The following is a 25,888-nucleotide window of genomic DNA, read 5'->3' on the forward strand; positions in this document are numbered from 1 at the left end:
AAAGCCTTGTCCAGCGTAAGATCCTTTTCTGATAGAAGCCGTTTCTGGGTTCCTTCACCTTGAAGCCCACACACAAACTTGTCCCTTAAAGTATCTGCTAGTCCCGTTCCAAACTGGCAGTGTTTCGATAGCTTGCGCAGTTCCGTTAAATACTCAGCATTACTTTCATCTTTATGCTGGTTCCTTTTGTGAAACTTAAACTTTTCTGCTATCAGCAGCGGTGTGGGGTTTAAGTGGTCCTGTAGGATTGACACTATGTTTTCAAAATCCTTTTCTACTGGCTTCTCTGAGGTTACTAGGTTTCGTAGTAAGCCATACGTTTTTGCACCCATTGAATTCAACAATACCAGCGCTTTCTTGTCATCTGGCACTTCATTCGCCTTGCAGTATACTTCTATGCGTTCGACATATGTCGTCCAATCTTCGACTTCATTGTCGAACGCTGTGATACTGCCACTCTTCGGCATTTTTGGGTGTGGTTAGACTGGCTTAAAATGACATCTCCCGCGCTTTCCTTTCTTCCTCGCTGCGGCTTAAAATGGCGTCTCCCACGCTGCTGCCAACGCCGCTCTCGGCGGTCCTCGTGGCAAATGGCGACGTCCTATGGGTTTCGTGCGCTGCTCCTGCACTGCTGCCAACGCCGCTCCCTGCGGTCCTCGTGGCAATGGCAGCGCCTCGCGTTTTCCTGCGCGCCTCTCTCCCCCGTTGACGCTGCTCGGCCCTTGAACACCGGCTGCGCTCTGCGCGTTTTCCTGCGCGTCTCTCTCCCCCGTTGACGCTGCTCGGCCCTTGAACACCGGCTGCGCTCTGCTCTCTCTCGCCTCTCTCCCCCGTTGACGCCGCTCGGTCCTTAACACTGGCTGCGCCCTGTGCGCTCTGCCCTCTCTCCCCCGTCGACGCTGCTCGGCCTTTTTCTGTGCCGCTCGGTCGGGCTCTAGCCCGTCGCTGTCCGGGAAGGGTCTGCGCAGTACCTGTTGCCAGCCCGTTTCGCTAGACCACCGTGACTGGAAAGCCAAGCCTGGCTCTCGACAGCCTCCCCTACGATGGTCAAATCTCCGCTGGATGACTGGGCGGTTGCCCGTGGTCGACGCCCGTGCTTCTGGACTCGACCTTCTTCCACTGTTCTCCAGGAGCGAATCCCTGGGAGGTGATGCAGAGTTGCAGGTAGGTTCGAATCTGCTCGTCGCCAATGTTAGATCCGTGTATCTTAATGTTGTGTCCTTCGATAATCAGCCAACAGACTGCAGGGAACGATTCAACAGGTGTTTACTGAATGAGGGTTACTCTAGAACTAAATGTACAGATCACTACTCAGGGTTTATATACAGGTGTGGTCACTGCCGGTACTACAGTATACAGGAGCTGTAAAAAGTAGTTCTCTCCCTTAAAGGTACATACATTACAGAGAGTATTCCATCAGACTCCTTACTTGTGCCTTGTAGATGGTGAAAAGGCTTTGGGGAATCAGGAGGTGAGACACTCGCCGCAGAATACCTAGCCTCTGACCTGCTCTTGTTGCCACAGTATTTATGTGACTGGCCCAGTTAAGTTTCTGGTCAATGGTGACCGCCCCCCCCCCCCCCCCAGGATGTTGATGGTGGGGGATTCGGCGATGGTAATGCCGTTAAATGTCAAGGGGCAGTGTTTAGACTCTTGTTTGTTGGAGATAGTCATTGTCTGGCAGTTGTGTGGCGCAAATGTTACCTGCCACTTATCAGCCCAAGCCCGAATGTCGTCCAGGTCTTGTTGCATGCGGGCATGGACTGCTTCATTATCTGAGGAGTTGCAAATGGCACTGAACACTGTGCAGTCATCAGCGAACATCCCCATTTTTGACCTTATGATGGAGGGAAGATCATTGATGAAGCAGCTGAAGATGGTTGGGCCTAGGGCACTGACCTGAGTAACTCCTACAGCGATGTCCTATGGCTGTGATGATTTACCACCAACCACCACAACCATCTTCCTTTATGCTAGGTATGACTCCAACCAATGGAGACTTTTCCCCCCGATTCCCATTGACTTCAGTTTTACTAGGGCTCCTTGATGCCACACTCGGTCAAATGCTGCCTTGATGTCAAGACAGCCACTCTCACCTCACCTCTGGAATTCAGCTCCTTTGTCCATGTTTGGACCAAGGCTGTGATGAGGTCTGGAGCCAAGTGGTCCTGGCAGAATCCAAACTGGGCATCAGTGAGCAGGTGCTACTTAATAGCACTGTCAACGACTCCTTCCATCACTTTGTTGATGATTGAGAGTAGACTGATGGGGCGGTAATTGGCCGGTTTGGATTTGTCCTGCTTTTTGTGGATAGGACATACCTGGGCAGTTCTCCACATTGTCGGATAGATAGACTTCGTCTTCACAATGATTGTGCGGTGGTCACTGCTACCAATACTGTCATGGACAGATGCATCTGCGACAGGTAGATTGGTGAGGACGAGGTCAAGTAGGTTTTTCCCCTCGTGTTGGTGTTCTCACCACCTGTTGCAGGCCCAGACCGGCAGCTATGTCCTTCAGGACTCGGTCAGTAGTGGTGCTACCGAGGTGATGGACATTGAGTCCCCCACCCAGAGTACATTCTGTGCCCTTGCTCAGTGCTTCTTCCAAGTGGTGTTCAACACGGAGGAGTACTGATTCATCAGCTGAGGGAAGGCGGTAGGTGGTAACCATGCTTGACCTGAAGCCATGAGACATGGGATCCAAACTCCCAGGGCCACTCCTTGCCGACTGTACCGCCACCCCTCGTGGGTCTATCCTGCCGGTGGGACAGGACATACCCAGGGATGGCGATGGAGGAGTTTGGAAATTGGCTGAAAGGTATTATTCTGTAAGCTGTTGCTTGACTAGTCTGTGGGACAGCGCTCCCAATTTTGGCACAAGTCCCCAGATGGAGAAGAAGACTGTGCAGGGTCGACTGGGATGGGTGTGCCGTTGCCGGTGCCAGTGTCGATGCCGGGTCCATCCAGTTTTATTCTTATTATTGTGTTTCATGGTTTGCTAGGCCATTTCAGAGGGCAGTTAAGAGTCAACCACATTGCTATCGGTCTGGAGTCACATATCGGCCAGACCAGGTAAGTACGGCAGATTTCCTTCCCTAAAGGACATTAGTGAACCAGATGGGTTTTTACAACAATCCGATAGTATCATGGCTACCATTACTGATACAGATTTATTTAATTAACTGAATTCCCTAGACTCACATCTCTGGATCATTAGTCCAGGCCTCTGGATTACTAGCCCAGTAACATTACCACTATGCTACCATTCCCTTATGATAATTATGCTTTAAATAGTTACTCCTCTGGATAAACCGGTTTCTTGATTGTTTCAAGTGAATGTACGTTCAGTGTAATAAGTACAGGAGATGCCCAACCAGCAATAATGAAGCGTGTTGATGTTCTGCTTGCATCTTCAAGGACACCTGCAATGCTGAGTTAGGGTGGCTCATTTATGAGACCCAAGGGCCCATAAAAAATGACTTACAATGGTATTTGTTTAACATACTAAAGAATAGAAATGTGGTTTATCTTCATGTGTGACTTGAACATTTGGGATGTGGGGGGGGGGTGTCAGAGTGTGGGGTGAATTTTCTGAGTCCATAATGTACTCAAAATGTTCTAATATGTGCTGGCAGCAAGTGAGGTACCTCCCCCAGCACGGACTCAGAAAATGTAGGCTTACATCTAATTGTGCCATTTCTTTTCATTACCAAAATTGCAAAGGAAGAGTAGGACTTGAACCCACGGCCCTCTGGCTTGCTAACACTGCAACTGTAGAAACACAAGTAAATTGGACACCAGTTGAAATTTAAAATTTGCAGTTTATGGTAAATATTAATTCAGGTATGAATTGTCAGTTCTCTCGGCAGTGCAATTAACTTACACTCCTGTAGCAAACAGATATTAATGGGTTTCTTCCTCTATAGAAGACACAATGCTGCATAGAATAGTGCCTAGTACAGCAGAGTAAGATATTAAGACTTAATCTTAGAAATAGAAGAACTGTCAAAGACGAGAAATAACAATTCAGCTCACCCAAGTACAGCCTAGCAGTTGAAAGTTCCTAATGCGTTTGTCTCCACCACCTGTTGGGCAGATTATTCCAAATATTTATCACCCTCTTGAGTAATGAAGTACCTAATATATGTTTTAAATCTATATTTCATAAATTTTTACCTAAATTCATATTTTTGATCCTAAAATCCTAACTTACTTTGAAGTACCTTATCTACTCCATTCCAGAAATTATATACTTCAGTGACATCCACCCCACTGCACACACCCTTCCCCCAACCCCCCCACACCACTTAATTTTAGGCACTTTTTTACCTCTGGAACTAAAGGTTCAAATTCACATTCCAGGGAAAGTAGGTTTAGAAGCTTCTCATAATGATAACTTCAGATGGCAAGAGAATCAAATCCTGGAATTCATGCTCCAGTCCACAGTGGCCGATTTTAAAACCATAGATTTCACTTAAATTTTTCACCTTCTTTAATAGTCGACTATCTGGGCAACCTAATTTGAATGTTCCATTATCCCATGCTGGAGTTACTGAGGATTATGTGGTGCAGTTACACGTTGAAAAAGTATTCGATAATTTCATTTACGAGTAAGTAACAGAATTGATATTTTCAGTTTGGGGATTTTGTTGACATTCCATAAATTCCCTATTTCATGTATCCCGGATCTCAGGTCCAAGTGGAGCAAGACAGATGGTGTCAGTCTCCTCCTTTTCCCTAAAATTGAAGTGGTTCCCTATCATGTGATTTTATAAAATGAAATCCTCTGGAGTTTTAGTAAGTTTTTCTGGGGAATTCTTGACCCAGAATAGGAACGGGTCCTTCCATTTAAGGAGAACAGCTATCTGATGTAATGCACCTTTCCATTGTCTTCAACAGGTCCCTGGAACTGAGGTATTTCACCTATGGAATTCTCTTTGGATGCGGATCATCTTTTGCTTTCCAGCCTTCAATAGTCATTCTTGGCCATTATTTTAGACGCCGTTTAGGCCTCGCTAATGGAGTGGTGACAGCCGGCAGCAGTGTGTTTTCCATCACCCTGCCTCTTTTGTTAAAGAAGACTGGCGATTCCCTGGGTCTAGCTCATACTCTGCAGATTCTCAGTGTGCTCATGTTCATACTGATACCTTTATCCTTGGCATATGAACCTCTGTTGCCCTTGCCCGCTGCTGAAGAAAGAAAGAAGACTGATGCAACAGAAAGCCTGAGGTGTCTTCATCAGTGCAGGAGTCACCTAAATCTAAGAGTATTCAGGAAGGTAACATACAGGGTTTGGGCCTTTGGAATTGCCACTGCTACTTTGGGCTACTTTGTGCCATATGTTCACTTGGTAAGTGCAGCAATCCTGCTACTGTTATTCTGTAATCAACTGTAAAATCTATTCTAAATGGTTCTGATCACACAGGAACTGCTGCTATTCTGCCAAATTGGATTAATGATCACAGATCAATTGCTTTGATACTTTAATGTGAAAATTGGTTAATTTCAAAAGTCCGCAGTACAACACAGTGATCTCAATGTGGATTTGCCTTAACAGAAGTGATGTAACACCACTTTGGCTTTGCAATGAACTGCAGTAGATTCAAAGCAAACTCTTTTAAAGTTTTACATGTTGGTGACTGTTCCTTATAATGTTGCGAAGAATAGTAGTAAGCCTAAGGATGGGGAGAGCTTTAGAAACCAGCAAAGGATGACCAAAAAATTGATAAAAAGGTAGAAAATAAACTATGAAAGTAAACTAGCAAGAAATATAAAAAGAGATTGTAAGAGCTTCAACAAGTATGTAAAAAGGGAGAGAGTAGCAGAAGTAAGCGTTGATTCCTTAGAGGCTGAGACAGGAGAAATTATAATGGGGAGTAAGGAAATGGCAGAGACTTTAAACAAATATTTTGTATCTGTCTTCACAGCAGAAGACACAAAACGCATACCAAAAATAGTGGGGAACCAAGAGGCTATTGAGAGTGAAGAACTTAAAGCAATTAAGATCAGTGGAGAAAAAGTACTTGAGAAACTAATGGGACTAAAAGCCAACAAATCCCCTGGACCTGACGGCCTACATTCTAGGGTTCAAAAAGAGGTGGCTGCAGGGATAGTGGATGCATTGGTTGTAATCTTCCAAAAATTCCAGAGATTCCAGAACAGTCCTCACTATTCAAGAAAGGAGGGAGAGAGAAAACAGGAGCTGTGGACCAGTTAGCCTGACATCAGTCGTCAGCAAAATGCTGGAATCCATTATTAAGGAAACATAGAAACATAGAAGATAGGAGCAGGAGTAGGCCATTCGGTCCCTCAAGTCTGCTCCGCCATTCAATGCGATCATGGCTGATCATCCAAGTTCAGGACCCGGTACCTGCCTTCTCCCCATATCCCTTGATCCCTTTAGCCTTAAGAAATATATCCAACTCCTTCTTGAATATATTTAATGAATTGGCCGCTACTGCCTTCTGTGGTAGAGAATTCCACAGGTTCACCACTCTCTGGGTGAAGAAATTCCTCCTCATCTCTGTCCTAAATGGCTTAGCCCTTATCTTTAGACTGTGACCCCTGGTTCTGGAATCCCAGACCATCAGGAACATCCTTCCTGCATCTACTCTGTCCAGTCCTGTCAGAATTTTATAAGTTTCAATGAGATCCCCTCTCATTCTTCTAAACTCTAGCGAGTACAAGCCAATCGACCCAATCTCTCCTCATATGTCATTCCTGCCATCCCAGGTATCAGCCTGGTGAATCTTCGCTGAACTCCTTCCATGGCAAGAACATCTTTCCTCAGATAAGGCGACCAAAACTGCACACAATACTCAAGATGTGGTCTCACCAAGGCCCTGTACAACTGCAGCAAGACATCCTTGTTCCTGTACTCAAACCCTCTCGCTATGAAGGCCAACATACCATTTGCCTTCTTAACTGCCTGCTGCACCTGCATGCTTACCTTCAGTGACTGGTGCGCAAGGACACCCAGGTCTCTTTGCACTTCCCCTTCTCCCAATCTATTGCCATTCAGATAATAATCTGCCTTCCTGTTTTTGCCACCAAAGTGGATAACCTCACATTTATCCACATTATATTGCATCTGCATGCTTCTGCCCAATCACCCAACCTGACCAAATCATCCTGGAGTTTTTCGGCATCCTCCTCACAGCACACACGCCCACCCAGCTTTGTGTCGTCTGCAAATTTGGAGATATTACATCTAGTTCCCTTGTCTAGATCATTAATATTTATTGTGAATAGCTGGGGTCCAAGGACCGATCCCTGCGGTACCCCACTAGTCACTGCCTGCCACTCGGAAAAAGACCCGTTTATTCCAACTCTTTGCTTTCTATCTGCCAACCAGTTCTCTATCCAAGTCAATACCTTGCCCCCAAACCCATGTGCCTTAACTTTACACGCTAATCTCTTATGCGGGACCTTATCGGAAGCCTTCTGGAAGTCCAAATACACCACATCCACTGGTTCTCCCTTATCTATTTTACTAGTTACATCCTCAAAAAATTCCAGTAGATTAGTCAAGCACGATTTACCTTTTGTAAATCCATGTTGACTTTGTCCGATCCTGTCACTGTTTTCCAAGTGCTCTGCAATTACATCTTTTATAATGGACTCTGGCATTTTCCCCACTACCGATGTCAGGCTTACCGGTCTGTAATTCCCTGTTTTCTCTCTATCACCTTTTTTAAATAGTGGGGTAACATTAGCTACCCTCCAATCCATGGGTACTGTTCCAGATTCCATCGAATGTTGGAAGATGATCAGCAATGCATCTACTATTTCTAGGGCCACTTCCTTAAGTACCCTCGGATGTAGATTATCAGGCCCTGGGGATTTATCGGCCTTCAATCCCATCAATTTCCCTAATACCATTTCCCTACAAATACTGATTTCTTTCAGTTCCTCCCTTTCATCAGACCCTATGTTCCCCGACATTTCTGGGAGGTTATTTGTGTCCTCCTTTGTGAAGACAGAACCAAAATATGTATTTAATTGGTCTGCCATTTCTTTGTTCCCCATTATAAATTCCCCTGATTCTGACTGCAAGGGACCTACGCTTGACTTCACCAATCTTTTTCTCTTCACATATCTATAAAAGCTTTTACAGTCAGTTTTTATGTTCCCTGAAAGCTTATTCTCATATTCTATTTTCCCTTTCTTAATTAATCCCTTTGTCCTCCTTTGTTGAATCCTAAACTGCTCCCAATCCTCTGGATTACTGCTTTTTCTGGCCAATTTATATGTCCTCTCCTTGGATCTTATGCTATCCCTAATTTCCCTCGTTAGCCACGGTTGAGTCACCTTTTTTGTTTTATTTTTATGCCAAACTGGGATGAACAAATTCTGTAGTTCATCCATGCGGTCTTTGAATGTTTGCCATTGCCTATCCACCGTTAACCCTTTGAGTGACATTCCCCAATCAATCCTACCTAATTCGCACCTCAGACCATCGTAGTTTCCTTTATTTAAATTCAGGACCCTAGTCTCTAGTAACAGGAAGTGGTAACAGGGCACTTAGAAAATGATAATTTGATTAGGCAGAGTCAGCATTGTTTTATGAAAGGGAAATCATGTTTAACAAATTTATTAGAGTTTTTTTGAGGATGTAACTAGCAGGATAGATAAAGGGGAACCAGTGGATGTAGTATATTTGGCTTTCCAAAAGGCATTCGATAAGGTGTCACATAAAAGGTTGTTATGCAAGATAAGGGCTCATAGGGTTGGGAGTAATAAATTAGCATGGATAGAGGATTGGTTAACGGACTAAAACAGAGAGTAGGGATAAATGGGCCACTTTCAGGTTGGCAGGCTGTAACTAGTGGGGTGCCGCAAGGATCAGTGCTGGGGCCTCAGCTATATTCGTGACTTAGATGAAGGAACCGAGTGTAATGTATCCAAGTTTGTTGTTGATACAAAACAAGGTGGGAGAGTAATCTGTGAGGAGGACACAAAAAACCTGCAAAGGGATCTAGACAGGTTAAGTGAGACAGCAATAAGGTGGCAAATGGAGTTTAATGTGGGGAAATGTGAGGTTATTCACTTTGGTAGGAAGAATAGAAAAGCAGAATATTTTTAAATGGTGAGAAACTATTAAATGTTGGTGTTCAGAGAGATTTAGGTGTCCTCATACAGGAAACACAGAGCATCAGCAAGCATTTAGGAAGGCAAATGGCATGTTGGCCTTTATTGCAAGGGGGTTGGAGTATAAGAGTAAGGAAGCCTTGCTACAATTGTACAGGGCTTTGGTGAGACCACACCTGGGGTACTGTGCACAGTTTTGGTCTCCTTATCTAAGGAAGGATATACTTGCCTTAGAGGCGGTGCAACGAAGGTTCATTAGATTGATTCCTGGGATGAGAGGGTTGTCCTATGAGGAGAGATTGAGTAGATTGGGCCTATACTCTCTGGAGTTTAGAAGATTGAGAGGTGATCTCATTCAAACATATAAGATTCTGGGGGGGATTGACAGGGTAGATGCTGAGAGATTGTTTCCCCTGGCTGGAGAGTCTAGAACTAGGAGTCACAGTCTCAGGATAAGCGGTTGGCCATTTAAGACTGAGATGAGGAGGAATTTCTTCACTCAGAGGGTTGTGAATCTTTGGAACTCTCTGCCCCAGAGGGCTGTGGATGCTGAGTCTTTGAGTATATTCAAGGCTGAGATTGATACATTTTTGGACTCTAGGGGAATCAAGGGATGTGGAGATCGGGCGGGAAAGTGGAGTTGAGGTCGATGATCAGCCATGATTTTATTGAATGGCAAAGCAGGCTCGAGGGGCATTATGGCCTACTCCTGCTCCTAATTCTTATGTTCCTTGGGTTCTTTGGTAACATTAACCAGACATTTGGATACAAGTGGGCAGAAGTCTACGTGTGTGTAAGCAGTCAATCTCAAATCAATGTGGAGCTAACAGTATAACTGTGCTGCCAGCTCTCAAGCCTCTCAGGACGTCTCAAAGCACTTTCACCGCCAAAGAAGTACTTGTGAAGTGTAGCCACCGTTATAATGGAGGTAAACACAGCAGCTAATTTGCACACAGCAAGGCCCCACAAACAACCATGAGATAGATGACCAGATAATCTGTTTTTGGTGGTGCTGGGTGAGGGATAAATGTTGATCAGGGCACTGGGAGAACTCCACTGCTTTTCTTCAGATAGCGCCATGGGATCTTTTACATCCACCTGAGAGACGGTGGACGGGGCCTCAGTTAAATATCTCACCCAAGAGATTGCACCTCTGAGAGTGCAGCGCTGAAGTGCCAGCCTAGAATATGTGCTCAAATGTGTAATATGGGGCTTGAACCCATACCCTTACGGCTCAGAGGCAAGAGCGCTACCACTGAGCACTTTGTATAACAGGGATGTTAAATATCAGTTTCCACAAAATAGAATTTTTTTAAACATACATACATTAAGTCAACACTTCTATATTCTGTTGCAGCAAGGATTTGTATCCCTTCCTAATATTCAAAAAATATGAATCTGAAATGTGGGAGAAGAATGGAAAGTCTCTCTAGACTTTGCCTGACTACCCGGTAAAGTATTAGCAAGATTGGATGCACACGTAAAGAAAGCGGACTAAGAAGCAGAAAACATCAGAAAATAAATTGCATTTAGCACTTCCTTCGCAAACTCAAACAGCAGGAAGTAGAGGCACACTAACATATTGTCAGTACGACACAGCACGAGAGGACAATATTAATTTATATCTGCATGAAACATAGTGAAGAAGTTGTTAGTTGCTTATGCATTACTGCTCAATAGGGGACTGAGTCATACAGACCAGGAAAGCCCAAGGTCTAATCCCCAGGAGTTAATTGATCTCAGTTGAGATGATAGTAAGAGTGCTACAGCTGGACTCCTGATTGATATCCTGTCATCCTTACACATATGTGGATTTCAGGTGAAGAAACGGCCAGGGTTGGCCAAGATCCCCTTCATGCTCATACAGCCTCATTGTCAAGGCTCACAAATGAAGAATAGCTACCTGGGTGAGCTAATGGAGAATGCCCGGAAGAACCATACCCCAGTTGGAACCTTCAAGAGAGGAGGGGAGAAAATTAGAGACAAATTAATTTGAAGTATTAAATTTTGGCACTTACTTAACACAATATAGAATATCTTCCTTAAAAGGAGAGGCCATCAAAACCCTCCAAATTAGATATTCCTTAATGAACCCAAATTATCCAACCTGGATTGAGCTGGAGCTCATCCTCGTTTCAGTTTTGCACAGCTCAGTGCAGGATCAGAGTGATTATAGTGCATGTTGAGAACTGATATAGGCAGGTGTGTGTGATCTCTGAAATGCCATATAAATGAGGTAATTAGTCATATCAAACAGATCCTAACACCTCAGTCTTTCCCAACACTGTTTATTGGTGCTATTTGTGTAAAACATCAATAAGTGCGACTAACAAAAATATAGTGGCCCAGAAATTCCGTGGAGGTTCCCTCCCGATATCCTGCTGAAAGTAGCAGATCGGCGCATCTTCCCGAAGAAACAGCATAAGCTGCAGAAAACAGCCATTTGCGCCATTTCTTTAAGTTACTGGGAGAACCCCCACATAGTTTCCAGGCTTTATCTTTTGGGACCAAATGGTCACTCACTTTGATGGAAGCCCTGTAGTAGCTTGTATTCATTCTAACATCCATCACATGATTTGGCTGCAGATGAATTATGTCAAAAAAGAGTTCAAAGAAACTGAGAAAAATTGGATACTACTAGTCTGCATTGGAGCTTCATCAGGAGTTGGACGTCTGGCCTTTGGGAAAATTGGTGATTGTATCCCTGGGCTCAAGAAGATCTACCTGCAGGTAAATCAATCCACACCAAATGCTCCATTATTGAAGAGATGAGTTAAACTTTCTGTTCTAAAGTTGTACATATTTCCAATGCTCATCATTACAGTGTTGTCTGGATCACCCTGATGGAAATTAAATGAATCCTTTTATGTTTATTAATACATATTGAAAAGTCATGAGAACATTTCCCTTCTCAAAAAGCTGCTCCTGTGAAATACACACCAGCAAACTGACATCCACTAAATTACTTGGGTCAAAGACGTGAGAATGTTACACCTCACAAGACAAAAAAAAGGACAAAAACTGAGTGAAGAGGAAGAAATTATAACTCTGCTGCCTAAGTGTGACTCAACCTTCTCTGCAGTGGATTTGTATTCAGAACAAACTGAATATTAAATTGAGACTCGGGCTGCATCCAGACAGTCTTTAAAAGTGCTTTGGTGCAGAGCCTGAATAACTATGGGACTAAGTTCATGGTTTTTCCAATGCTTGATGGCTTTAAATGGCTTTCAACTGTACCATGCTGGGTTCAGTTACTATGGTTTTCTTGGACCGTTTTTCCCCAGAAAGTATGTTAAGGTAGGAAATATCATCAACTTCCTGACATGAGGAATTAATATATATATAATATATATATATATATATATAGTTAAAGAAAACTGAACTGAAAATCATCAACCTCATTCAAGCAAGACTAGATTCATTTATCAAATTAGCCAACTTCATCCAGATTCTAATCCAGACCAGTGTGATGAGTCTGTTTTTTTTTGTGGAGATATGAGTGTTGTCTCAAGGATTGGTGAATAATAAACATGGTGAAATTCTTATGATGTGAGTCAGTTTCAGAGACAACATCCTTAGCTTTACAATCCCAGCATATCCAGCACCTAAATGTAGCATGTTCAGAATTATTATGGTGAAATTGTGACCTAACCTTTAGGACTTATAAAATGCCCATCCTGATTTCTATTGAGCTATTGCAATTGTAAATAAGAGCCAGACATAAGGCGCTCAGTGTATAAATGGACCAGCAAGTGTAGTACTAAGCCACACGGACCAGTAATGTAACAGAGTTGGTGCCTCGTCTATTATGAGTTCGCTGGCTGATATTAGCCAGAGCTGAGATGCAAGTACTACAATTGGCTCCAGCATCCTCAGGTTAGGGAGTGGAAAATGTAGCACGGTTGTTTTGCCTCTGAAACTACCCTGCTGGAAGGTACATGTGTGCGGACATTAGGTTAGCACAGGATCAGCTCTCACGAAGTCAAATAGCTTGACAACATTCACTTTTTGCTAGTTGCTACTTTAGTAGAGATAGAATAGAGCTGCTGTGGATATGAACTGTTAAATAATATCAACATTTTTTTAACCCTGTCAATTGTTTGTGTGCATGGGGCAACATGGAAAAATATAGAACAAGGAAAAGCTATAAGCTCAGTTGGTAGTTCAGTGAAAGGTCTGTACCCCAATTCCTTTTCTTATAGCTTCTGTTCAGCACCTGTCCTCTGTGAAGGTGTTCTATTAAGTGTATAACGGTAATGCGCCAATTTGGCTATTATTTTTAATCTAAGGTGTTCATTTCAGTACTGTAGTTCCTGATGAATAATGGCTTACTAGAAATAATACCCTTATGTTTTCCACTTGTAGGTGGCATCCTTTTGGGTGTTAGGGCTTATGTCCATCATGTTACCACTGTGCAAAGTATTTGAAGGTGTCATTGTTGTCTGTCTTTTCCTGGGACTCTGCGATGGCTGTTTCATCACCATTATGGCACCTATTGTCTTTGAGCTTGTTGGACCTCGAGAGGCTTCACAGGCTATCGGCTTCCTTCTGGGCCTTATGTCTATTCCCATGACTGCGGGACCACCCATTGCAGGTTAGTGACAAATGAAAGTGGTATTTGTTTTAATATTTATTAGTGGATAGACACACTAAGAATAATGGAAAATTGAGCTAGTATTTAGGGTTGGAGGAACAAGACACAGGATGTTAACATTTGCTCTTATATTTTTAAGGTTTTTAGTCTCCATTATTTTTTTTTTAACTCTAAGTAGAATCCGACCATCTTTAAGTAAGATTTATCTAATCCTGTCATTGTACAGAACACTCACCTTTTTTTCCCCTCCTGTTCCCGTGATTCATTTGAAGGAATTCCCAATCTTTTGGCGCGATCTTGCCAGCCCTGGGGAGGCACGTATAGAGGTGGGACTGCCGGGAAAATGGCAGAATCTGGGGGTGGGTGCCCAACCTGCCTCCATGCCATCTTGCCAGGAGGCGGGTAGCCGACCCGCGCCGGGTTCCATCTCCTTGGAGGCAGGAAGGGGATTAGTGCCACTTAGCTGCCTGTTAACAAGTAGTTAACAGGCAGCTAAGAGGATTATCCCCATTTTGCCCACACAAGTGCAGGCTTCCCGAAGGCTCCGAACCCTGCCAGGGTCACCAAGGCGAGTAGTGGCTCTGCAGGGGTCAGAGGGGTGCAAAAGTGCGCTGTGGAGGTAAGTGATGGGTGCAAGTGTGGAGAGGTGAGTATGTGAGGTAAGTGGAAAGTGTTCGTAAAAGTTTACTTACCTTTGTTTCTTCTTGCAGACTTTAAGAGTTGGGTATGCGGAGAGTCTCGCACCTCCACGGCAGAGATGACAGATGGCTGCTGCATTCTCCAATGCAACAGCCATCTAATTTCTGCTAAAGAAAGAGATTTGATGAGTCTTGAACACAAGAACTCATCAAACAACATAGATTGCCAGTGTTTGACAGCTTCACAGAGCTATCAAACGATGACATTTCATCTGTCAAAAATTTTTGACAGATGAAACGTCATATGCTGACGTTCTCTGTAACTGGCTTCCCCTTAATTGGCCTGCTAAGCCCGCTGAGAAAATAGCGTGGGTTGGCCAGAAGTTGATGGAGGCGGGACTAAAACCCAACAAGTGGGAGTCCCACCTCCAAAAGCTCCCCATTGGCAAAATCAAGCCCTTTGTATTTGATCCAGTAGTAATTCACCAGAGCAGGAACTGAAGCCACTTTAAGATTTTATGGGGTTGATTTTAACTCAGCCGTGAGGCGGGCTTTGAGGCGTGTGGGGGGGTTAAAAATCACAAAAACTGGGGGTCGGGACCCCCCCCCCCCCGCCTGGTTCCCAACCCCGAGCCATTTTAACCCAGGCTTGTCTGATGGTCCCGAATCAGTCCCGCCTCCAACCGGTGGGACTGGTCTTTAAGGCCCTTAATCAGCAATAATTGGCCTTTATAATCCCATTTTAACAGGCCCTTTTCCCACGCAAAACACACCTGGTGGGGATCACGCCTGTGAAACCTGGCGGGAGCACTATTGGCTTGCTGACTATCAGCTGCAGGTCAACCATTAAAGAGGAGATTTGATCAGTCATCATTTGCAGGTGGCAGGACTTTGTTGTTTCAGGCTTGGGGCAACTTTTACCAAGCTTAACCACACCTGTGGAAGGTTGGAGCCTCACACACATCTCCAGTGTGACTTCCTGGGAAACCCCGCTCGCCGCCTTCACTCAGCGCTTCCTCAACGGAGGCATATACCAGAAGCATGGGAGCCATTTATTTCCTTCCCTTCTGGGCATTAGATGAGCTCGAACACCAGCCGCGGCACCAGCAGAACCAGGAACAACAGCAGCAGCAACAGGAGCACCAGGCTGCTGCTCACCCACCTGAAGCTGCACAGGCCAGAAGGGGCCAGTGCTTGGAAGTGGCTTGAGAGCACCTTGCTGCACATCAGGGGGCCATGGGGACCTGTATCTGCACTGGCAGTCCTACTCAGAAGGACTTCCATGAAGGTCTGGTTTCTCTGTTCAGTAGATGCCCATCGCTCCTCAAGAGATGTCATTCTATTATGAACACTCACCATGTTTTCCATACCCTGGCGACTTATCTCCTCCATGGAGGTTGCCATCCTTTCCATGGTGATGCGTTCATGTGCCAATGACTCCACAAAGGCTCAGCTCATGTTTGCTGTGGACTCCTCCATTCGCTCCACACTCACATCGACCCTGGAGACAAAACCTGCCAGAGACTGCTGCATCGGTTCCTGGAGTTTCAGCCCCGCTGATCTTATGGATGGACCCAGAGGCAGAGAGTCGACATGCAGCTGAGCCGAGCTGGCAGAGTCCTGCGCCCTCCGACTAGCACTCTCCACTGCTGTCCCTGTCTCCACAGTCTGCTGATGCTCACTTGTGAGCTGTGATACACCAGGTGACAACACTACTCTATGTCCCGAAGGTCCCACCGAGGTGTGAGTGTCTGCGCTGGTGCTGGGTGTGCTGAATTCTGCTGACGCTGCGCCCTCAGAGGTTGCAGCTTCCACTGAGGAGTCTGGAAGCTCAGGCTCTTCCTCCTGGCAAGTGGGGACGGGGGCTCTCGATGGTCCTGTGGGGGAGTAAAGGAAAGAGTTAGAGATGTGAGGTCAAGGTTACAGGCACATTGCATATTGCAGATGATCATTGGTCCATCTGTTATAGCTTCAGAATCATTATCAGCAACTCATGCAATGTCAATGAGAGAGATGGGAAACTATTCTGTCACCAGCTTGCTGTGATGCACCCGTCTGTCCGTCCCCCACTTGCGCCTCATCCTCCACTCCTGCGATCTCCAGGACTGCCTCCTCCCAGGGGGTGAGGTGGGCTACTGATGGTGGCCCTCCTCCTGTCCTCGCTTGTTCTCTTTTATTGTGAGCTCTCTTTTCCTGCAATGAGGGAGACAAGTGGAGTTTGAGTGAGAATGAAGGAGTGAGTGTAGAGAATCCATAGCATAGATGCTTAGAAGGAGACAAAGATGGAGTGAGGTGGCAAGACCAAGGGCCCTCCCTGTGTGTTGTCAGTTGTTTTCATAGCATCAGAGTGATAGGGAGTGTGAGGGCTGCATAGTCGAATAGTTAAGTGAATGTGAATGTAGAGAGCGAGGGAATGGGTAAGGGTGCATGGATGTCAGTGTCAAGTGGGATGTGGAGGAAGAGATTGCTAAAGCTGAGTGCTGGTGAGGAGAGGCAATGGAGATCAGATTGAGAGTGATGGGAACTTCATACTCACTTTTCCAGTGTGCTGAAGGTCATGAAATCTCTTCCTGTACTGTACCCAGGTTCTGCGGGTAGCCGATAAGGAGTTGACCCCTCTGCCACTTGCAGCCACACAGCCTTTGTCTGCTGGGGAGGCATCTTCCTCCCTGATGAAGGGAAGAGCACCTCCTTGAGAGCTCTTGCTTCCTCCAGTAAAGCCTGCAGGGCAGCGTCGTCAAAACGGGGTGCAGACCTCGGTCTTTCTCTTACACTTAGCTGGAAGCAAAATGGCATCAGCAAATGCCAAAAGGTTGGCAGCCTGCAGAAGAAGCAAGGCTTGTTGCAGACCCTAAATGCAGCAGCAATAATGACGTCATATTATGCGACTTTCTGACTGGAAATACTCATTTGCCAAGGGTTCCCACACGTTGGAAATCAATTGGCCAATTGAGTTAAAATTGCATCAATCTCACAGACCCATTTAGATTCGTGTGGGCACCCCGACATTCGGGGAACCCGACAATTCCCCACACCTGTAGGAAAATCGCCCCCTATATGTCAGTTGCTCACATAAATAACCATGAAATCATATTACATCTGAAATAGAAACAGAAAATGCTGGAATTGTATTGTAGGTTAGTCAACTTCTGATAGAGAAAGCTTTGTTTAAGTTTAGGGTGGGACCCTTCATCTTCTTAGCACAGATTTCACTGACTAACATTCTCCATGTGCTCGCTCTGTTATTATACAAGATCATTCAACAAATCAGTTGGCACACCTTAACTAAAAATGGCCTGGCGGGGAAGGTATTTTTCGTTTGCTAAATCATAAACATGTATATGAAGAACATGTTCAGGATTTCACAACAAATAGAGAACAGAGAAAATTGCCCTCGCCCCACCAACTCACACTTTGTTTACTGGTTGGAAATCTTTCTCTATATTTAAAATTGAAACAATTTTGTCCCCTTTCATAACTTGTAGATAATTTTTAATTTGAAACTTAATTTACAGTTGAATAATGATAGAAGCTAGCCTGTTCCGTAAGGAGCTGTCCTGTTTGGATCAAGTTTGTGATCATTCAGATACTGGGGCTAGAAATTCCATGATTGGGGCAAAAGCGAGGCGTTTTCAGGATAGCGGGAGGAATTTAGGGCGTCAGTTCAGTATTGCATAGTTACATCCCTTCTAAAGTACATAGTAAAATCGGCGGAAATGGGGTTGGGCAGAAGGTGCACCCAACCCTCAAAGTGATGCATGAATGGAAGTAACAAGGTAGTGAGGGGCAAAACCCGATCTGTCAGAGATTTCGTCATTTAATCCAGTTGCAACTAACTTAAAGCCTGTGTAAGAGGCATGAGGTACCTGTATGACTTGCCAAACCAGAAAGTGGACGAGTCCACAGGCTTTGCAATTGGAAAAATCATTTTTCAGCTGTGCTGCTAAAAAAAAGAATTGTGCTAGTTGCCTTTAAGTGGAAAATCTTTTTCTTCCCTTCCCTTCTTTCATGGAGCCCTTATCATAGAGTTCACAATGGCCTCTCCCTTATGATGGAGGCAGAACAGGAGCAGAAAGAAGAGGAAATGAGAGGCACACAGGGTAAGGTTACACCAAAGGAGAAGACCAAACAGGCAGTATGCTTCCATCAGTCAGACTGCACCACTCCCTCGAGGCTGTATCAGAAGAAAGCTGCTTACATAAGCAACAGTTCTGCAAGGAGGCATAGAAGGAACTCTGTTTCCTGTTGCAATATGACCTCCAAATATCTTCTCAAAATCATAAAAAGCAAAGATACACTTCTGCACCCTGGATTTCACATCACAAAGTAACACATATATGTCTACAAGTGCTTCTGTTTGTTAACCACCGTGCTTCTTGCATTGCCTTTGTGCTATCCTGGCGCAGCAGTAAGGTGCTACAGGACTATACAGCACAGAAGGAGGCTATTTGACCCGCCATGCCTGTGCTGGCTCTTTGCCAGATTCATCCAAAATAAATGTCCCCTGCTCTCTCCCCACAGCCCTGTATCAGTGCAGATTTAATCCCACTGCCCTGCTCACTCCCCATAGCCTTGTGGATATGGATGCGAATCCATAACACAGTGCTTGTCTGCGCTGTGATAGCATGAGCCTCTTGTCATTGCGGTGGCCCCTTTCTCAGGGCTTCTGAGTCCAAGGAGAACTCTTCAGCCGGGTCGGTCACCACTGCAGGTGCATGGGCGGCTTGTTCCTGTATCCTGGCACCTACATGAGCAGGCATCAGAGGGGAAAACAGCAGCTGCTAGAAACGCTCAGTGGGTTGGGCGAAATCTGTGGAGGGAACAGATGAACAAATGGGCCAGATTTTTGCTGAGAAAATAACAGCGTTATTAACGTACAAATCGGCCAGCAACATATCGGGAGGAAGAGATACCCCGTGAATTGCAAACCACCACAAGTTGCTGGCCGATGTGTATCATTCCACTGTTAGTTTCTCGCCTGTAACCTCCCCGTGATTTTCATTTCATTTGCACATTAATTGTCAATTAAACTCACCACAGAAAGTTAAGTCTAGTAATTAATAGTGTATGTACCCTATTAACAACGTGATAATTGTTAATGACTGCCAATCAACCTCTCTGGCCTAGAAAGTAAACAATTATAAGTGTGGAATCTCATTCCTTCAGGTTGTAAATTGTTTTAGAAGATTTTAAAAATGTCAAATTTTTAACTTTAAAATAATATTTTCTTTTCTATTCTGTCTCTTTTTTTCTCTCTCTTTTAGTCCAATCTTTCTCTCTCTTTTAATCCAATCTTTCTTTCCCTCCCTTTATTTCTCTTTCTGTACCAAAATTCACCCACTCTAATTTACCCTCCTTCTCAGTCCTTCCTCTGTTTATTTTCTCAATCCTTTAATCTCATTGGTTAAGGAGATGCACTGTTGGTCCTGTTGTTCACCAAGGTTCCAGATGCCCTGTAGCCCTCCCTTCGCCGCTTTCAGCTTGCACTTCCAGCAACTCTGTGGGCAAAAGAATGTTAAAACCTCAACGTGCACGAACAAGTCTAACTAACAGGGCACGCTGCGAGATGCCCCACTCCAGCAACATCTGGCCCATTGTTTCTGGCGAAGGATCCATGCCTGAAATGCACAGATGTTGCCCGACCTGCTGATTATTAACTGTTCGGTTTTTGTTTCGGATTTCCAGCATTGGCAAGTGTGGTGTATGTAACCGTTCCACCTTTAAGAGAACTATTTTAAGAGTTGCACTACTTTATCTTGGCTGCTGTATACTATAATACCGGTGGTGACCACACCGGTATATAAGTGCTGTGTAATGATTTATTGGGCAGTTCCGCCCTGACCTTCGACTAGTAAAGACCTGTTAAAATTTACTCTTGTGGTCTGTGTAGTAATTCTCACTATAACACACAGACTTAACAGTGGCGACGAGTACGATCTTACCCTGCGGCAGAGATACATCCAAGGCAGTTGACGGGCGTTGAGAGGAGGCATCCGCCCTCGTCATCCTGCTGAGAAAAGACGCAGGTCTGAAGAGCAAAGGAAGAATCCTGACACGAAGTCTTCCATCAGCAACAGGCAGTGATCATCCCTTCTATCACGGTGGTGGGTAAGCCGATCAGCGACGAGCAGCAAGTCGGCCACGTTGGCTGTGAAGTAGGGGAGGGAAAAACGGAGGATATAAGGGCGGAGAACTCGACCACGGCCGGGGAAAAGAGCCGGACAGAAGTCGGGGCCAGAGGCGCTGAGACTGGGGCAGCGTAAGGCACGGGAGCCGCGGTGAATGCAAATGCAGCCGGTGTAAAAGACCGGGCTGCAAGCGGGCTGGGAGACGCAACAGCGTCGAGAGAGAGCTCGACCGCGACCGGTGAAAAAGGCCGGGCAGCTACCGAGGCCGTGAGGCGCAGCGACCGGGTCAGCGTAAGGCGCGGGAGAAAATTTTTTAAAAACCGCGGAGAACTCAGCCGCAGCCGGGGGAAAGGACCGGACTGCAAGAGGGGCTGGGAGGCACGATTTGAAAACCGCTGGGGAGGGCGAACGCAGCAATACGGCAATCGCCATTACAGCCAGCGGGGGAGAAAGGCAAACGCGGGAAGCCGCCATTTTCGTAGGCGGGGGAAGAAGACAAGCGCGGGAAACCGCCATTTTGAAAAAAAAAATAAAAGAAAAATTTCTTTTTGTTTCTCAAGAAGATTGCGAGGATGCCTAAGCGTGGTAACATCAACGATTTCGATCCCGATGTTGAAGATTGGGCCACGTATGTAGAACGCATAGAGATATATTGTAAGGCAAATAAAATATCAGATGAAGATAAAGCACTAACCTTACTAAACTCAATGGGTGCGAAGACATACGGGCTATTGAAGCATCTTCTATCACCAGCTAAACCGGCGGATCAGACTTTCGCTAAAATTGTTGCTGTCCTGAAAAATCATTTGAACCCCACACCGCTGATGTTAGCGGAACGATTTAAATTTTATGCGAGAACGCAACTGAAAGAGGAAAGCAACGCGGAGTATTTAATTGAACTGCGTAAGCTAGCGAAATACTGTCAGTTTGGGGAAAGTCTGACAGGCACTGAGAGACAAATTCGTGTGTGGATTGTCGAAAGAAGGAACACAAAAGCGGCTGCTTGAAGAGAATGATCTTACACTTGATAAGGCTGTCACTATTGCAGCATCGCACGAAGCCGCAGCGAGAGGCACTGCGGAAATGCAGCTGAAGGCAGCGGTACTCAGCGTAGATCAAATGTCTTTGGGTACAACTAAATGTTATCGTTGTGGAAAGACAACACACGATCAGAACCAATGCTGGTTTAAAAACCAGGAATGTAGAAAATGTGGCAAGCTTGGTCACATAGCTAAAGTATGCCGGTCAGGAAAGAAGACCAGCAACAAAAAGTCACCGCAGGAAAAGTGCAGAAAGGTACATAAGGTGGCTGAGAAGAGTTCGGATGAACAGAATTCGGATTCAGACTCCAACAGCAAGGAACTGGGTAGTCTGAGAATTCACAATGTGAGTAAGGAAGCTGACCTACAAACTATCTGGGTCACACTGCAGATAGCAGGAGTCCAAGTGAAGATGGAATTGGACACCGGATCGGCGTTGACGGTCATGAATAAGCAAGATTACAAAAGGTTATTCACACATATTCCCCTATGGGATACGGAGATAGTATTGCAGACATACACGGGGCAAAGAGTATACCCCATCGGAAAGATAAAAGTCAAGGTGATACACAAGGGCAAAGAACACCAAGGAATGGACTTATATGTACTACCTGAGGGAGGTCCACCACTTCTGGGACGGGAGTGGATCAGGAAAATAAATATGGACTGGCACTCCCTAAAAGCAATGACGGTAGATTCCGGAAAAAAAAATGTCAAACCTGAACGATTGTCCAGAATATTGGATGAGGCTAAAGAGGTGTTCCAACAGGGACTGGGAACACTAAGAGGAATTAAGGCAAAAATCAAGATTGCAGAACATGCAAACCCAAAATTTTTCAAAGCCAGACCGGTACCTTATGCGATACGACCTGCTGTGGAAGCTGAGCTGGAAGGGCTAGAACGTTCAGGAGTACTGTCTAAGGTGGACTGGAGTGAGTGGGCCACGCCCATTGTTCCCGTCATGAAGCGTTCATCGAGTAACAAGCCAGGGGAACCGGGGAAGGTCCGCATCTGTGGAGACTTCAAGATCACAGTTAATCCGGTGCTTCACACGGTGCAATATCCGCTTCCGCGGATTGAGGATATCTTTGCTTCATTGTCTGGCGGAAAACACTTCACCAAGATAGACCTGGCGCAAGCGTACTTACAGATGGAAGTTGAGGGAGAGTCGCGCCAGTATCTCACAATCAACATGCACAGAGGCTTGTATCGATATAATAGACTGGTTTTTGGAGTGGCTTCGGCTCCAGCAATTTGGCAGAGGGCCATGGAGCAGGTATTACAGGGAATTCCAAACACTCAATGTTACTTGGACGATATCCTGATTACAGGAGATGACGATGAGGAACACCTTGCAAATTTGAAACTGGTGCTCACCAGATTGAAGGAATATGGACTTCGAGTTAATCGCCAGAAATGTGAGTTCTTTCAGAAACGGATCTCGTACTGTGATCATGTCATTGACCAGGAGGGGCTGCACAAGTCACCTGACAAGATCAAAGCTGTTGTGAAGGCTCCCGCTCCGGAAAATGTATCCCAGTTGAGGTCGTTCCTAGGGTTGATTAACTATTACCATAAGTTTCTGCCAAATCTATCCACGGTGCTGCACCCGCTGAATGCTCTTTTGCAGAAAGAAGTACCATGGAAGTGGAGTGAGGACTGTAAGAAGGCCTTTCGCAAAAGCAAGGCATTGATCACCTCAGAGGAAGTGTTGGCTCATTTCAACCCAACGCTACCTATTCGTTTAGCTTGTGATGCTTCTCCTTATGGTATTGGAGCAGTACTCTCACACAAGTTGCCAAATGGCTTGGAAAGGCCAGTCGCATTTGCATCCAGATCATTGACCTCCGCTGAGCGCAACTATGCTCAGATAGATAGGGAGGCTCTCAGCCTGGTGTGGGGAGTAAAGAAGTTTAATCATTACCTGCAGGGCCAGAAGTTTACACTGCTGACAGACCACCAGCCGTTGGTATCCATATTCAACCCTAAAAAGGGCGTTTCCATTATGACAGCACAAAGGCTACAGAGGTGGTCCCTTTTCCTAGGGGCACACCAATATGACATAGAATACAAAGGATCAAAACAGCATGGGAATGCTGACGGTTTATCGCGCCTACCGTTGCCAACGGTAGAAGAGGCGCCTACAGTGGACCCAGTGGAGATGTTCCACTCAACCATAGTGGAATGTCTACCAGTAACAAATTCTACCATCGAAAAGGAAACGAGAAATGACCCGACTCTCTCACGAGTCTACGATTTAACGGTGAAGGGATGGCCAGCACATGGCGAACCACTGTTGCCAGCATTCTCGCAAAGAAGAGAGCAGCTGTCAGTGTGCCGAGGAACTTTGATGTGTGGATCCAGAGTGGTGATTCCACCCAAACTCCAGCATAAAGTGCTAAAGGAGCTTCACGAGGGGCATCTGGGTGGAGTGAAAATGAAGAACCTAGCCAGAGCGTTTGTGTGGTGGCCAGGTATCGATGGAGACATCGAAGAAATGAGCAAGAGCTGTCTAGGATGCCAGAAGGTCCAAAACGCCCCACCACAAGCCCCTCTCCATCCACGGGAGTGGCCCTCATCTCCATGGCAAAGGGTACATATCGACTTTGCTGGTCCATTTATGGACTCAATGTTCTTAATCGCGGTGGATGCACACTCCAAGTGGCCGGAGGTAATAAAGATGTCCTCCACCACCACGGAAAAAACCATCACAGTATTAAGGACCATATTTGCCAGGAATGGGCTGCCGGAACAGATCTGTTCTGATAATGGACCGCAATTTGTGTCCGAAGAATTCAGGAAGTTCTTAAAAAACAATGGGGTTAAGCACTACACGTCCGCCCCATACCATCCCGCCACCAATGGATTAGCTGAAAGGTTTGTCCAGACCTTCAAGAAGGCCGTAAAGGCCATGGGTAATGAAGACATAAATCTACAACATAAGGTAGATAACTTCTTGTTGACGTACAGGAATGCAACACATGTGGTTACAAACCAAACTCCCGCCATGATGTTTTTCAATAGAAGACTAAGATGCCGGCTGGATTTGATCAAGCCAAACATCAGAAGGGACGTAGAGAACCGGCAATTTCAAGGCATGAATGAAAGGCCAACTAGAACCTTCCAGATAGGTCAACAAGTTTTGGCCCGGGACTACCGTACCGAGAAATGGCAGCCTGGAACTATTTGCACACGACTAGGACCGCTGATGTATACCGTGGACATTGGTGAAAGCATAATAAGGCGCCATGTTGACCAGATCATAGAGTCATCCGAAAAGGGACAACCTACTCCACAACTCTATACGCCTAATGATGAAGCAGAGATACCCATAGTATCTACCTCCGATCCGGTGATACTGGAATCAGATGAACCCGACACTGGCATTCAAGCCGAATCGACCTTGCCAAAAGAACCTACTACACCACCGAAAACTACTACACCACCGAGGCGTTATCCGGACCGAGTCAGGAAGCCTCCAGAGAGACTGAATCTGTGAACTGTTTTTACATGAAGTTGTGTATATATGTTATTATGTTATGTTAATGGGGAATATATACTGTTAAGCTAAAAAGGGAGGATTGTGGTGTATGTAACCGTTCCACTTTTAAGAGTTGCACTACTTTATCTTGGCTGCTGTATACTGTAATACCGGTGGTGACCACACCGGTATATAAGTGCTGTGTAATGATTTATTGGGCAGTTCCGCCCTGACCTTCGACTAGTAAAGACCTGTTAAAATTTACTCTTGTGGTCTGTGTAGTAATTCTCACTATAACACACAGACTTAACAGCAGGTTTTTTGCTTTTTTGTATAGGCATCTTAGGGGGCCTGTCTGGAGAGGCCATACGAACTCTCGAGCCACCCCACTTGTGCTGGGTCCTGGATCTGAGTGCCCACTGAGCAGCTGGGGGGCTAACCTGACGATGGGAGTTTGATTCTGCAGACATGGTGCCCCAGAGCTCTTAGGAGCCAATTGCCATCATTGCGTCCAAATGATGCTGCCAGGCCTGAAGGTCAGTGGTAAAAGCATCCATCTGGATGCACTGACTGGTCTGGAGGCCTCTCTGACAGGGGGGTGCAGATATTCCTGGTCCTGCCAGTCACTCTTTGACTATTGGCACTGAGGATGGCATAGAACTCTGCCTTGACCCCTGTCATCTGTCTCCGGTACACGAAGATGATCCTCGGTGTGTCCATGTAAGCAGGATGCTCATTGCGCATCCTTTTTAGAACAGAACCCCTGGGATCTGAGTCTGCATGCTATCGATCTCCCTGCTGTCAGATCCCATTTTCACCTCTGACTTCTCTGGCACCCTTTAAAAAAACTGTTGTTGGAGCTACCCTGGGGGAGTTCTGTGGGTTGGTGCTTTGGTGAATGGCAACTTGGGTGAG

General features: G+C 45.6%; 1 protein-coding gene across 1 annotated transcript in view; it reads left to right on the forward strand.

Annotated features, from left to right (window-relative positions):
- The window catches only part of slc16a2 (solute carrier family 16 member 2), a 121,644-nt gene that overhangs the window by 86,205 nt on the left and 9,551 nt on the right, over positions 1 to 25,888 (forward strand). Inside the window, exons 3-5 of the mRNA XM_086000458.1 lie at positions 4,902 to 5,352; positions 11,679 to 11,822; positions 13,458 to 13,686. Coding sequence (XP_085856584.1) covers positions 4,902 to 5,352; positions 11,679 to 11,822; positions 13,458 to 13,686 — 824 coding nt within the window. The remainder of the gene's footprint in view (positions 1 to 4,901; positions 5,353 to 11,678; positions 11,823 to 13,457; positions 13,687 to 25,888) is intronic.

The sequence above is a fragment of the Somniosus microcephalus genome, chromosome 1 (genome assembly GCF_052327205.1).
Source record: "Somniosus microcephalus isolate GS21.2 chromosome 1, FLI_Smic_1.0, whole genome shotgun sequence".
Classification (NCBI taxonomy): domain Eukaryota; kingdom Metazoa; phylum Chordata; class Chondrichthyes; order Squaliformes; family Somniosidae; genus Somniosus; species Somniosus microcephalus.